Source organism: Dermacentor silvarum, chromosome 11 (genome assembly GCF_013339745.2).
Source record: "Dermacentor silvarum isolate Dsil-2018 chromosome 11, BIME_Dsil_1.4, whole genome shotgun sequence".
NCBI classification, from domain to species: domain Eukaryota; kingdom Metazoa; phylum Arthropoda; class Arachnida; order Ixodida; family Ixodidae; genus Dermacentor; species Dermacentor silvarum.
In genome coordinates, this window is record NC_051164.1 from 29,513,595 (window position 1) to 29,529,302 (window position 15,708).

Here is a 15,708-nt window from a genome sequence, read left to right on the forward strand (position 1 = left end):
TTCTTGTTCCCTTGCCGTGCTATTAAGAATTACCTTTGTCTTCTGCGTATTATTCTTCAATCCTACTCTTGCACTTAATCGGTTAAGGTCCGCAGTCATTTGTTGCAATTCATCCCCAGTACTTATGAACAGGACAATGTCATCTGCAAACCGAAGGTTGTCGCCGTTGATCCTCGCTCTTATTCCTTCCCAGTATAATAGCTTGACTACTGCTTCTAAGCATGCAGTGAATAGTGTTGAAATGATAGTGTGTCTGTGCCTGACCTTTGTCCTAATAGGTACTTTTTTACTTGTCTTTTGGAGAACTAAGGTAGCTGTGGAGTCTTCATATATATGCCAAGATATTCACGTATGCCTCCTGTACTCCTTGATTACGCAATGCCTCCATGACTGCTAATCAGATGCATTTTATCTATGAAAGCCATACAGAGAGGTTGGTTGTACTCCGCTGATTTCTCAAGTGCCTGATTGATGACAGGGATGTGATCCTCGTAGGTTAATTCACTGCCAGCATAAATTATCGACAACTAGTTCCACATGTCACTTGTGCAGGTTCTTTATGGAGAAGGACTGCACGCATTTATTTAACGATAATGTACTGCGTGGCAAAGGGTGCGATTAATAAAAATTAAAACACGAACAAGTCGAGAATGACCAGTAGGCTTTGTTGCATTTCCATATTCGCCTGTGTTTGTTACACTGGCTTATTTCCGGATCCCGAAACGGGCATTTGAGATTACGTCACGCTTAGAAACCGGCTACAGAATGACGGCAACCTCCACTGCCATGTGCTTGCGCTTAACTGGCTTTCCGTTTTGTCGTTTTGTGCGTCGATGTATTCTAGGGGAACATATTGATCCACCCTTCTCCTCGTCATGATTCCGTGCTTATTTTTCTCATTTTCCTCATCCAGGGCTAGAGTGCACATACTCAGGCTAATTAGTGTCTTTTATGTTGTAGTCTGAGTGTATTGGGCAGGAGCTCCGGAACTGCCTGGCACTAAGGTGTCGCGATGCACGTAGAATAACATTAGGGCGTTTTAGAGGGCACCACGAATTTTATTTCAGGGGAGCAGTGCCCCCCCCCCCCCCTGAAGTTCGTACCAACACCATGAAGCAAATTAGGGCTAGATTCGACAAAATGTCTTCTTTTCAGAATAAATACCTAAAGATCCCTGCACAACACAAGTCACGGTGAATGTCGGCGTTAGCGCTAGTAGCACTACTGCAGCCGGGCTCCTTGTTCGCGCTTCCCAATGGACGCGCTGCGCCATCTAGCGGTGCCCCCACAAAGTCCGCGCGTGGCGCGCGTGTGAATATAAGACAAGATTTGTCGGAATTGTCGGACGGGGGTTCAATTATGGCAAGCAGTGGATAAATATTAAAGGATTTTTATTTCATTGAGGCGCGGCCCATACCCAGTGTCACTGGGTATGCGACAGAAAGTTGGCGTGAGAGAGGTTCATTGGAGGACGGCACATACCAAGTTTCACATACCCAGCCCCAAGTTGGTGATAAGATTTTTCAGTCACTTCGTCATTGTTGTTCATTGAAGCGAAAAGTTCATAGGCTTCCGCTTAGAGAATATTCTGGGGATATTCTTCGGCATAGAGGCATGGTGAAGTGTCTAAACTCGCTTCCAAAATATCCAAACACCTCCTATTGTGCAACATATAACAATAAAAAATATATTACAGTACTGAGGCATTACGCGAAATTACACATATATCGTAATATTTGTCGTTTGCGAAAAAAAAATGAGGGAGAAATAAACGGGGGCTCAACACTTCGCTACGAAACTCTTTCCATCATCGACGAATATCACGAATAACAGTGTCTAAGGTTAGTAATCGTTTAGTACCTACAGTACTGAAATATTTTCATCTGTGTACGTGACAATTATATCTAACCGAGGCATTGCAGGTGGTGCGAAAGACTCTTGTTTCAACGTATTTCCTTTTCTTTTCTACATTTGTACCTATGCAATGCGAAAAGAAATACGAGGTAAACGCATACAGCGTAGACACAGATAACAAAAGTTAATTTCCAACCGGTGGGTAATGTCTGTTGTCATCTTGGTTCTCTTACCGTTTCATCTCCTGCACTCAATATAGTGGACTATACAGGCAGCCAAACGAAGGATCCCTCTAGAAGGATCCCGGTTAGGGTTACTTTTTGTGTCGTACTGTAGCTGTAATTTAGAACACGAACTCAATATTCCCCTCAAGGTACTTGGCTCGGGTAACAAGTCAGTCTGCATACCTTCCTCTTATTCTTTCTTCCCCATTTTTTTTTTTACCTGAAGGGCAGTATATGTCAGTAATACGTCACTGGCCATTGTCAAAAACACAAGTTGTTTTGACGCGATAGTTGCCGGTAGCCTATACTATACAGCGTATACTTGTACTTAAGTTTTTATCCGAACCATCGATTACGTCATAAGGGGACCGTGGCGTTTCGGCGCAAGTGAACCAAGCAGCGGGTTGCAGCATCTGTGGAAGTGGCGTATAATTTTGCTCGGGCGACTACACTACGGTGGCGCCCCCCAGAGCAGCGCCAGCGTGAGCGTCAGGGCGAGCAGCGCGCGCGCCGCTGCGCCGGGCGTGGCGGCCGAGTGCGTCGAGGCGGCGGCGTTCCACAGTCCCGTGCATTCGATGCCGAACCGCTGGAAGGACTCTCGCACGGCGCCGATCACGTACTGGCGCGCGTTCTTCTCCCGGCTGCAGTGAGTCGCCTTCAATGCGGCCACGGCGCAGTCCTTGAACACCTGCGGCGCCACAGACGACAGGCCGCGGTAAATTAACCCGCAGGTTATGTCGGAGAACGGCAGAATCGTGCAGGGAGGTAACAGGGGGAGGAGCGTTGCGCAACACCGTTGAAGCCAAGTGTACTGGCCCAACACGTGATCGTCAAGCGAGAACACGCGGTGGGTTTTTAGCGTTCCCGTTCGACAGGCAGAGCTACGGTAGGGCAGCCGAACGAGCGTGCATCGATTAAAAAAAATGTCACAGTTTCGCCCTAAGGGCGAAGCAATGAATGCGATAGCAACACAGCTATGTCATACGAAGTAAGGTGAGCGGCTTTGGTAGCAATATGAATTGTAGTAAACATGAGCTGATTAAGTAAGCAGGTGTGCCGCGGCGTAAGTAGACCGACATGAAGAGAGACTCGATGACCACGAGAAGGCGGGTGTGAAACGGTGGTGTTGATGAGAAGCGCTTCCCGTGGGCAGCGCGTGCGAAGGGACACACCTGTAGCGCTGCACTGCTGATCCGGGCAGCATTGCATGTGTAGCGTGCGTTGGAAAATGTGGCCCGACTATTACTAACTGAATGAACAAGCATGGTGTGAGCGCGCACAAACAAACATGAATAGATCACACTGAATGACTGCAGACAACGACTGTCAAAACGCTGGCAGCAAGCGCATACGCCGCACCAACGGGCGAAGGTACGTGCGGTCTATCGCTTCAACGGAAATTGAGCGGCGAATGCACGGCGCATAAAGGTCAGAGCCGTGTGGAGATAAGCGACGGTGCGAGCGAGCGACGAGCGCGGTTGTTGGCAGCGTAGAAGTGCGCCCCCCCCCCCCCCCCCCCCACTTCCTGCGGCGCTGGCTTCCCGCTTCCTTGCTTACGCGTGGGAGAGATCAGAGACTGTGCGGACGAGCGACGAGCGCGGTTGTTGGCAGAGAAGTCCCCCCCCCCCCCCCTCCTGCTCCCTCCGGCGCTGGCTTTCCGCTTCCTTGCTTGCGCGTGGGAGATTGAGTGCGTTCGCTCTGCGTGATAGCGCGCGTCCTCGCACGCTTCCGCTGGGGCATACGGCGCGCGGCGAAGATTTTATCTATACGGAACCTCACGGCGACGGCGACGCCGACGGCAGAAATCCGGTTGAAGTGTCCATATAATGGCTATCGCAATAAAACTACCGGTAACCAAACATTCTCGGCCAATAATGCTCAGTATCACGGGTCACGTGTTGGGCCGATGCTGAGATACCAAGGGCTTGCTTTCCAACGCTGGCTGCCTGGCTTCATGCTCTCTCCCAGTTTATTTCCTTCCTGTATGGACGGAATTACCTGCAAAAATTACTACACGGAAGTGTGGCACTGGTGTCTACGGGAGCTGGATCATGAAACAAATTTAATTCAGGCAGAAACCACCCTTAGGGCTTGTTTATCATCGTTAATTATTATTACTTATTACTATTTATTATAGCTCAAAAGCCTCGATGTGAGGCATAACGTGAGGGTTGGGCAGTCATGAGTTACATGATAAAGTGTTCTTCAATGGCAGACGAATTGGAGGTGATCTGTCAGGAGTCACTTACGACTCTTTACGTCTGGGAATGCGAAAGCATTGTAGTCCTTTTCTACTCTGCCAACAACCGCGCTCGTCGCTCGCTCGCACCGTCGCTTATCTCCACACGGCTCTGACCTTTATGCGATGTGCATTCGCCGCTCAGTTTCCGTTGAAGCGATAGACCGTGCGTACCTTCGCCCGCGGCGGCGTATATGCGCTTGCTGCCAGCGTTTTGACAGTCGTTGTCTGCAGTCATTCAGTGTGATCTATCCATGTTTGTTTGTGCGCGCTCACACCACAGTTAGTAATAGTCGGGCCACATTTTCCAACGCGCGCTACACAATGCAATGCTGCCCGGATCGGCAGTGCAGCGCTACAGGTGTGTCCCTTCGCACGCGCTGCCCACGGGAAGCGCTTCTCATCAACACCACCGTTTCACACGCGCCTTCTCGTGGTCATCGAGTCTCTCTTCATGTCGGTCTACTTACGCCGCAGCACACCTGCTTACTTAATCAGCTCATGTTTACTACAATTCATATTGCTACCAAAGCCGCTCACCTTACTTCGTATGACATTGCTGTGTTGCTATCGCATTCATTGCTTCGCCCTTAGGGCGAAACTGTGACATTTTTTACTCTTTGCGCCGTCGGCCATTTTTGGTACCATCGCCCGGTCACGCCGCCGCCGACGCCGGATTATCGCGTAATGTGGCTTATAATGCTTTCGCATTAAAGATTTCGCTCCTTACGGTCAACCAGCAGTGGACAGCCAGCGTGCTGTGGCTCCGTTCTCCTCGCTGTCGCAGCGCGCTAATGGCCGGCTGCTTGGTGACGTCAGCAGGAAGTCGCCTGGAGGGGCGCGGCTGAGCGCTCGCTGCGGCCCGCCAGTTTCGGTGTCGCGCACTCTGATAGCCGAAATTCGTCGTGCCACAGTTCCGCGGGTAATCGCGCTTTTCCGAATCCAAAAGTTGCTACGGTTTGTACAAAGAGCTTACTTCAATTCCCAAATTACAATGAGCCCGCAGAAACTAAAGTGTTCAAGTTAATTAATGTACTTTTTTAATTACATACATACCTTGAGCTCCTCGCAGATGTCGGCCTTTGCGTGCGCGTCCCGGGTTCGTATGACGCTGTAGCCTTCGCGCTGGCACTGAAGCGTCTTCTGGCGCAGCTGCTCGAAGCGGCAGAACCCGGTGCCCACGCCACCGTCGTCATCGTCGAAGCCGCTTCCGCCTCCGCTTCCGCCAGGAGCGTCCTACACGATGACAAAGGGGAATTACATTCATTCATTCATTCATTCATTCATTCATTCATTCATTCATTCATTCATTCATTCATTCATTCATATTGTCTTGCAATTGGCGCATCATAGCCATGGTCACTTTTGCGCCCATAAAACAATTTTTCTCTCTCTCTTTCGTTCTTTCTTTTTCTTCTGTATTTGACATAGATGCAATGCCAGCAGTACAGGGAAGGGTGAACGAAGGGCGCTAAAAACGGGTAGTATAGTGGAGGGCGATGCTCACCGCACTCACAATCAATCTTTATTCCATATTTGTAACAATGCGTAAGGGTGACGCAGCGAGTTTGGTTATTTATCATGTAGGAGATAGCGGGTCTGATAGCGGCAGGGAATTCGCCGATATCCTTTTAGTTGTGCTGTAAGTTTTTCGTGCACATTTCAGCCGATGGGCAATAAGGATTGGCTGTTAGCTCTGTGTACACTTTGTCCTTTATTCTGCGCTGTTTGTTCCTAGTATGCCAACCGGCCCACATCAGCACACTGCTGCAGGTGGTAGCAGGGACAAAAGCGCAACCTTGTAATAGGTGCGCTTGTTGGGTGATCGTGAATCTACAAATGAAAACAACAGCAAAACCAAAAGAAACTGACAACACAGACATGCGCATACAAACGTGGTCACCGGATATATTTCCCGACCACCGCGGTTGCGTTTCGATGCATGGGGTGGAATTCAACAACCTTCGTGTATCGTGTGGGTGCACGTTAAAGAAACCTAAGTGGTCGAAATTAATGCCCAGTTCTCCACTACGGTGCTAACGGGTGTTATGCGAATAAATATATTGTTTAACGTTCCGATTCAATTAAGCACTTAGCAAAAAATTCATTTTTGAAACTTTTTTTTTCAATAATAACTCGGGAGGCGAAGGGTTAACGATATGTGAAACCGAAGCAAATAAGTTTAGCAGCAACACAGAACTACAGTTGCCTTGCTTTATTGACATCCTCAGACACTACAACATATTTTATGGTTTCACACCTACACACGTGGACAAAATGCATGCGTCCTTGGTATAACACAGCACTCATAATGCACAACTAAACGAATGAAATTTAACTGGTAACGTAAAGAAACCAAGTAGAACCTTCACTGATTGACTACCAGGTAGCTTCACGCTCAGGTATAGCTTTATGAAACAGTATGCTGTGCCAAGAATTTTAGTCGAACAAGGGTGGTGACCGTCATGTGCAGTGCCTCGGAAAAATGCATGCAGCAGTACGACCATACCTGATTTCCTGTTTTTGCTCATGCCACATCAACCAATTAATCGCGATTAAATCATTAATCGAAAAAAGTTACAATTGCCGCCCACAAGGCACTGCTTGTAATAAAATCACCTCCAGCGCTTATCGAATGGGTGCCGCAGTGGCACAGTGACCTGCCGAGGGGGAGCTGATGCCCCTCTTAAAAAATGAAGGGGGGCGGGGGGGGGGGGGCGGCTGCCCCCCCCCCCCCCCGGTCGTCCCTTGACTTTAAGCACTAGGACTCCTACCTTTGTCAGAGTGACGCAGCCGATCGACACGTTAGTAAAGTTGTATTTTGTACGTTTGGTGGTGGTGTTCAACTGCATGTTGCACCGGATCCATTAACCTGTATTCTTGAATATATGTGCTGCGACCACATGAAGCCAACGGATAATGAAGCCAAGGAATGAAACCTTGCCTTCGTGATTTGTTGACTTCACATGGTTGTGGCTTACAATATTTGGCCACACACTTTCTCTTCTTCTCGTTCAACTATATATATATATATATATATATATATATATATATATATAGTGTGTGTGTGTGTGTGTGTGTGTGTGTGTGTGTGTGTGTGTGTGTGTGTGTGTGTAAATTAACTGTTTATTCAAGGCAACTTTTCAATAGTAATCATAATCAATTTGCATCACCATAATGTTGATCGAGGAAGTAATGAATAACAGCGGCTGTCTGCATCACCATGTTCGCACTACCCTGCACGTCTGGTGGAGGGCGCAATGCAAATAAAGTAACGTGACACAGATATACTCAGTACTTTATAGATGGCCAATATGTTGAAATATTAGAGGCAGCAAAACACCACAAATGAAATGCCGTCTAGCAACACTGAAGCAGCGACAACCCGAATCATGTAAGTAACTTAAACGAGTTTGCACTGATGGAAGTGAATTACGAAAGAGTGTTATGTGGTTGAAGATTGAATAAGAAATTCGTGGAGATGCGCAATAATAAGATCTCAAATGCAGAGTTTCCTTTTTTACTCCTTTGTATTTCCTTGACCCTTTACTCCCTCAGTCACCAGCCTCCCCCGACTGTAAGCAGCCAAAGCTATAGAGAGCTATCGTTCGACTCTTCCATTAATACATTTACTTTTAATAAACACCAAAGTGCATTCTACAAGATCTGAAAAGTGAATGCTCGACACCGTCAATTTATTCGCTTCCTGTGGTAGCTGATAAGATAATCTTTGTTAGCCGTATTTAGTTCTTTGTGAAGGAAGCATTCAACGCTGTTTGTGGCGACGAGGGTAGTTGAATGATATCGCGGCAGGCCACGCTTCAAAGTCTGGCTAATTGACCGCAGTGCATTCTTTGTTGATGGTGGTGGTGATTGATGGCACGATGCGTTTTCCTTTGTAGTGGGTAGACCTAGAGGTTCCATCCTAGCAATGACAGAAGGAAAAGTAAAATAGAAAAAGAAAGAATAGACACCGGGGTACGCGGCGCCCCCTTAGCTGCGTGGCGTACAGTGTACGCACCTGGTACTCTCCTCCTCCTCCTCTGCGTTGCTGTTGCTCCGCGCAGGCCGAGCTGTACTCCTTGAGCACGGTGTGCGAGAACCGCAGGAGCCGGTCCATCAGCTCCTGGTTGCCATGACAATCCTCGTTCTGGAAGATGGGCTTCACGCAGTCCTTGTAGTCGCGCACCGCGCGGCACGCCTTCGCCTGAAACGACGCTCGCGTGTTACACCAGCTTGGAAATACTCAGATTATTTGTTTTCCGCCTAATTACATAATTAGACTTAATTAATCAATCAACCTAATATTATAATTAGATAAAAAGTGTCAATGAGAAGATTGTAGACAAACGTGGGAAACTCACGATACACCTTTCTGCTGCTCAATACGTGCAACATAAAAGTGTTTTTCCGAGCGTGAAAGCACCCCGCGAATACACGCAAAGTGCCTCGAGCGGCCAGTCGCGCGGCAATTCGCAGCGATGCTTCCCTCCGCTGTCCCTCGCAGTAGAGCGTCGTAACTGATGTTTTTTATGACACTTCCGTAACTGAGAATGAGTGACGACAAAATAGAATTTAAAAAAAAAAAGAGAAACGGGAGTCTGGAACAGGCAAATGGGAGACTGTCCTGAACGACAGATGGCGGGGGTATAACAACGATGTTAAATATAAAAACCGCAGCCGGTCGCTAACTTGTTTTACACTGCAAGAGTTGTGGTTGTGCCCCTGACTTCGACAAACATGATATTTTCGATTGTAATCACAGTCAACCGACGCGCCAGATTACAGAAGCAGAAACCATAGCAAGATCGGAAGAGTTAGCTGTGTGTGGGCTCGTCGTCTGCGTCTTAATTTATCACGCAAGCTAATTCATAATTTCTCTGTCAGCACGTGTCAACTGAGCTGTGTTTTTGCTTTGTTCACAGAGTTATAAAAGTAATTCACGGGCACTTGTTTAAGTGCTGACAGACACGCACACGAAGCGATCGAAATGAGTTTTGTGACACTTGTTAACGTATCTCAGTGCTAAGACAAGTTTAATACGAATAACCAACTCGCCCACATTAGCAGCCTGACTGAATTCACAGGTTCCACGTAATATATAAGAAAATATTGTGCGGATGCCGCACACTGTGGGAATGACTTTATGCAAAGCATTTTGCAGGTACCTTGCAATGCCGCATTGTTTGGGGTACTTCAGAGAGATGCCAGGTGGTCTAACGTGTTTGTATAAATTGAGATGGGTGTGTGTGTGTGTGTGGGGGGGGGGGGGGGGGGGGGGGAGTTCGTGAGCGTACGTGCCTGTGCCGACTCCAGCACGACGACGACCACGTTGAAGACGATCGTATGGCGGCAACGCCCTGATTTTTGGGACCAGCCGTTCGACGCGACCTTACGGGGCAGCTGTTGGCTTCTACGTGGGTAGCGCACGAGCGTAAACGAGAGAAACACAGATTGTCAGGTCATAATCGACTACGTGTTATGCAATCGTACGTATATACGTCGTACGTAATCGTACGTAATCTACGTCGTGTGGTGTATGCGAAACGACGATTACGTGCGTTCTCAGGCGGAGAAATGTTAAAGCGCGATTAACTTGGGTGATCATGAAGTCAGTACAACGTCGCGCTATTTATACCTAGGTTGCTACGAGGAAATTACGGAGGCAAGTAGGCTGGTCCCGGAGATAGTGCAGTCTAACACAACACGGCGCCTCGGAGCGCGAGCTGACGCAAGAAAAGAAGAGGCACTGGCATGGGGCACACGCGCCAAGCGTTTTAAAGAGCTGGTTGGCTTTGGAACAACGGAAGTATACTGCGATCGTGGCCAAATGGCTGGAGCACTATAGGCTTGCTGTGCTCGACGACAGAGCTTCGATTCCGCCATCGGTCATACATTATTAAGGGGAAAGCCTTATATGTCTCATTGTTCAGTCGAGCTTCGAAGTCCTTGAGCGAAAGCGCGGCGGCTACACCAAAGGTACAAAAAGTCACGTGGTCACATGTTCGCGCATTCGTCGTCTTGTTCCACAGATGACTCCGATGCCACTCATCATGCCAGCGTTCTCATACTGCCCCTCGCGCTCGTGCCACTGCTCGCGCGTTCGCCGTTCGAGTGCCTGAATTAACTCTATCTTAATTAAGATAAAGTTAATTGAGATAGAGTTCATTCAGGCACACGAACCCACGACCTTCGGCAGGAGTCGAACCCTCGAACTTATGTAGGATTCGAACCCGTGACCTTTGGTGTTAAGGTAATTAAGACGCAGTTAATTAATATAGATGATGATGATGATGATGATGAAGGCACTCGAACTCACGACCTTTGATGTTAATTAGGGCGAAGTTAATTAAGACAAGGTCATTAAGGTAGCGTATATTACGGCATTCGAGCCCATGACCTTTGGTGGGAAAAAAGTAATTAGAAGTAACAACGCATTCGAATGAGAATGTCAAGTAATTTAATGAATGTCTCTAGAGGGCGCAGTATTTCGCGTTCACCCTCTTTGGCGTTTGCTAAAGTGACCGCCAATTTTGTTCTTTTTATTAAAGCGAGGCGGTCGATACGGGAATCTACCTACTGCGAAAGTGTCAAGAATGAGACAAAGAATGGTTCGCATCAAACGTTCCGGCACAATACATCTCACGATGACTGTCGATGTTAATGCGATTAGCACTGAAGCAACGTAGACACGCACCGTATATTGCCACCGCGGGAACGCGTCATTTATCTCAAGGCGAATACATGCAGCTCCTCTCTGGCGCTTACCTCAGGACACGCCGCACCACCTAGTGGTGCCACCGCCAAGTCCGCGTGTGATCTCTTGAGATGCGTGGCACGACGGTGCGTGCTAACACAGAGACATAATCCCTGCCTCCCCGCGGCCATTTGTGGCGCAGCCCGCTAAAGCTTCGGGCTGTTATCTTTCTCAAGTAACACTGTGACCCGGGTTCAGTGCCACCCGGCACCGGATAAATTTTAAAAGATGTATTTTAGATGCGAAGCATCTTATGGTCGGGGCTATGTCACTCCCTCCCTCCATCCATCCATCTATCCGCCGTGCGGCGTCCACACCCCTACTGCGCATGCGCATCCTCCTCCCCTCCTATCCTCTCCTTGTCTCATCTTCTCTCCTCCCTCCTCTCCTTGTCTCATTTCCTCTCTCGGCATTCCTCCTCTCCCCTCCGACGCTCCTCTCCTCTCCGGATTGCGCAACAAATGGCAACACCTGCGGCTCCGCGCGCGATAATGCGAAGCAGTTTAGGTTAGAGGCGCGACGGTAGGCGCCCCAGAGGCACCGGCAACAGTCACCAACGCCGCGCGCGTTCGGTGCGAACGCGGGCAAAACGCCGACGTCGTCGACAACAGTTCTACGCGTTGCTGGTGCTGCTGCATGTCCAAGTTTATACAGCTGATAAATCTACCTTGAGTCGAACCCCATGGCTGCTTCGCATACTACTCAGGGTTCCCCTACGGGAAGATGGTGTAATTTTTTTTGTTGACGAATGGCGGTGAAAGATATTAGAATGTGGCATATGCATGCATACATGCATGCATGCATGCATACATACATAAATACGTACATACACACACACACACACACACACACACACACACACACACACACACATACATACATACATACATACATGCATACATACATACATGCATACATACATGCATACATACATGCATACATACATGCATACATACATGCATACATACATACATGCATACATACATGCATACATACATGCATACATACATGCATACATACATGCATACATACATACATACATACATACATACATACATACATACATACATACATACATACATGCATACATACATGCATACATACATACATACATACAGCAAATTGCGTGACGTTCCCCAAGAATGATACTGTCACTTGTAAGTTCAGCGCTCACGGCTCTTCTATATTAATGCGAGTAGCATTCTTGGCAATGTAAGCCCATTTTTCTCTCCGGCTATCCACCTATCCAACCAAAAATGTTGGCCGATCCCGAAGGTAGTGCGGTCTAATATGTGGCTATAGTTCACGTCGGTATGTGCCACTGGGCATGTCTCCCAGGGTATCTGCTGCTCTTCAATGAACCGCTTCGACGCCAACTTGTGTCACTGGGTATGCGCGGACTTCGTGGCGGCGCCGCCAGATGGCGCTGGGTGTCCAGAGAGGAGCCCGGCTGCAGTACCCGGCCCATACGTGACGCGTTTCGGCTATTCGCGTACTTAGTCACGGTTGATGAATTCTGTCTTAAGATGTTTCTTCACTCATTACGGGTTGCGGTACTGAAATACTACCAGCCGACTCTCCCGAACATTCGGGAACGTCTTACCTGCTCCTTGTACACGTTGATGGATCCGACGAAGTTCTGGAACGTGGATCCGCACCGCATGTGGTGGTTGATGAGCTCCTTTCCGTCGCAGTTTCCTCCGGCGCCACTGGCGTACTCCTGGCGGCTGCTGCTGGTGGAGCAGCTCCAGTTGTAGTCGTTCACGTTGGAGCGCATCCTCTGGCGCTCGCGCATCGCCAGGTCAGCCAGCCGGTGGCAACGGGTGCGGTTCAATGCCTTGCCCACGCACGACGTGTACTGGTGCAGACGCTGGCAGGACTGCGCGTGGTCGCCCTGCGAACCGATCGCGTTGGCCAGGGCGTAGTAGTTCCCGTCATCATCAGCATTTATTCATTTGTTTAACCCTTGCGTACAAGTTTTAGCTCCGGTGCACCTATTTAAATGGAAACGGAAAATCGTTTTTCTCGGCATCCACTGTAACAAATTGCATGAGGGTTGTCGCAATTGGAAGAAAAAGCAGTCGCAGTATCGCCCGGAAAGCGAAGCATTAATAGCAATAGCAAAGTTAGTAATGTAAGTATTAGACAACTACATGACGTAAGGTTCGTAGTTTTATCGGTCGTACAAATTGCGGTAAACATTCGCGTACTAATAAATTAGCTAGCACATTTTCCGTTCGCACTGGCAAACGTGAACAGATATCACTTGATGACCATGAACACTGGCTGTCACAACGCTGGCACGATGAGGAGTTATGGCAGCAACGCTTCTTCTTGCTGCCTCGCCCTTCACCACATCTCGGAAACGTGAGATTGCGTGACCGTCAACATTAAGCGCACGGGGCAGAGCGCGTATGAAGCCACCAGCCATCTTGACACAGCCCCAGACTTTTCACCCGCCGAATATTGCCTCCGAGATACGGAACGTGGGCTGCGTATGCGCTCAGCCCTGGGCAGCAATGGTTGGGCTAGAGGATGAGACGGGTGCTCTCCTCCCCTAGAGCGCGCTTGATCACGTGACCTCTAATACTGGTCGCGCGGGAGGACTGCGCGCATCAAGCGACCATCTTTCTCGGCTCATACTCGCACTTTTTTCCTCGCGCCCACAGCATACGACTCGCGGGGCACGGTGGGATCCTATCACACGTGTACTTTGTATGGAACATCACGCAACGGTGACAGGTGACGGCGAAAATTTACCTGGAGTGTTCATATAATAGTTATCGTAATAAAAGTTAATATGTAGCTGATTTTTTAATTAGGCCGTCAATTGTTTTTACACAAATTGCTGAATGTTGCGAAACTAAAAAGAAAGAAAGCTCAGGTGTACAATGGTTTAAACTGTAAATCGGCTACAAATAAAGATATGAAAGTTCTTTAAACGCGACCTACTATTATTTAAACCGGACAAGATTGCTGTGATACACAGTGTATTCCAACATACACCACTAGTTCATGAGTGGGACGCGTGCAAAACTCTCGTAAGCATTGTAACAATCTCACGTACCCTGCAAACTCGTATGTCAAGGTTGTCCGCTTTAAGTACCCCGCATTTGATCCCCGACTGCTTATGCGCTCCGCATATAACATGCGCAGTCGCGCATGCGCGGCGAGTGCACGTCGGCGTGTGGCCCACCCATACCTTGGTGTAGAGGCGCATGATCTCGTCCAGGTTGCGCTCGCACATGGAGCGCAGCTCGAGGTAGGCGTCTTCGCGGCACCGCGGCTGTGCGGCCGCCATGGGCGGCACCCTCGGGCGACCGGCGCCTTCCCTGGCGGGGCGACCGCGCATCGCCAGGGCGCTGCCCGGCGGCGGCGGCGGAACGTCGTCCAGGTCGGCTCGGTCCGGCGCCGCGCCGTAGTAGTCGGCTCCCGCCTCTGGGCGGTAGAATCCGCCGCCGCCGCCGCCTTCGGTCGCCGCCGCCTGCCGCAGAACGGCAGACGACGCCGCGAAGGCGATCAGCAGCCGAAGCGGCGCCCACGCCGCCATTCCGAGCCCCGACCTTCTTGATGATGATGGTGATGATCTGTCATTACTCGCACCCACAAGTTGGATAGACCAAGAATCGGGCGGCAGCGGGTAGCTAAAGAAAATTCTTATTTGAAAACGGGAAAGGCAAAGTAAAAAAAAAATGTTGCAATAACTAGATTACTACGCGAGCGAGCAGTCAGACTAACTGAAAGGTGAATGTTACTTCTTCTTCTTATCATCTGCCCTGTGTGGGAAAAGGCAGAAGATGGACGGTCTAAAACGTGACCATGCTTAAGAGAAAACTTTCCAGATTCTGCATCTACAAGTTTTGCAGCACGCCAGTAAATTATTTTTTTTCCTAGTTTCAGTTACAGTACGAAGTTACAGGTAGCAATTCATTTCTTTCGTTCGTCATATTACCACCCGGTTTGTGGCCTGCCTACCAACAGTGTGTTCGTGCCATTATAAAAGGAATCGTCATTATCACCACTGTCAGTGGAGAAAGACCGGTGCAACATCCCCGGCTGCAGCAAATGCAATGTACACCTCCTTTCACATCTGACGAGAAATGTCGGTACAAGTTCCACAAAACACCATAGAAAGCTTGGGGTGAAGCTCACCTCCAGTGTTCCGCCTAGTGTTGCCCGTCCTGTTGCTGTAAAAGTTTCCACAAAATATTCTTTCTTTTCGCGGAATACCTTAATTCTCGGTTTACTTTGCACGTTTGGGCGAAAAATAATCGTTTCTTTCATTCATATTTATCTGTCGTGCTTAAACGTTTAATAAATATTGAAATTGACTTCCACTTGCAAAATAGTGAAATGGGGTGATCAAGAGCAGGGAAATGTCTACGGATCTCCTGCGCGCTCGCATCATTTCTCCGGGGCGGAAGAAGTAGCGACGTCATCTACGCTACAATATAGGGAGAAAACTTGTCGGTATTAAACTGATTTCGGACACGATCGCCAATTTTGTGAAAGGTCCAGTTATTGTTTCAGAAGATGAACATGGCATCCTCCTCGTGCCACAGGGGTACTTCACCAGGCAGACGTTCCTGTGGATGAAGCGCAGTGCAGAAATCCGGGAGGAGATAATATTTTGA

General features: G+C 48.7%; 2 protein-coding genes across 2 annotated transcripts in view; one reads left to right on the forward strand and one right to left on the reverse strand.

Moving 5' to 3' along the window:
* LOC119432481 (uncharacterized) overlaps nt 1–15,708 on the forward strand; it is a 53,577-nt gene that overhangs the window by 31,276 nt on the left and 6,593 nt on the right. The window lies entirely within an intron of this gene.
* LOC125941513 (uncharacterized) lies at nt 2,429–14,757 on the reverse strand. The gene is made up of 5 exons (XM_049658955.1): nt 14,277–14,757; nt 12,678–12,968; nt 8,339–8,524; nt 5,374–5,553; nt 2,429–2,766 (listed from the first exon to the last, which is right to left on the reverse strand). Exons 1-5 carry the CDS (start codon nt 14,622–14,624, stop codon nt 2,530–2,532), a joined length of 1,242 nt encoding a protein of 413 aa, XP_049514912.1. The 5' UTR covers nt 14,625–14,757; the 3' UTR covers nt 2,429–2,529.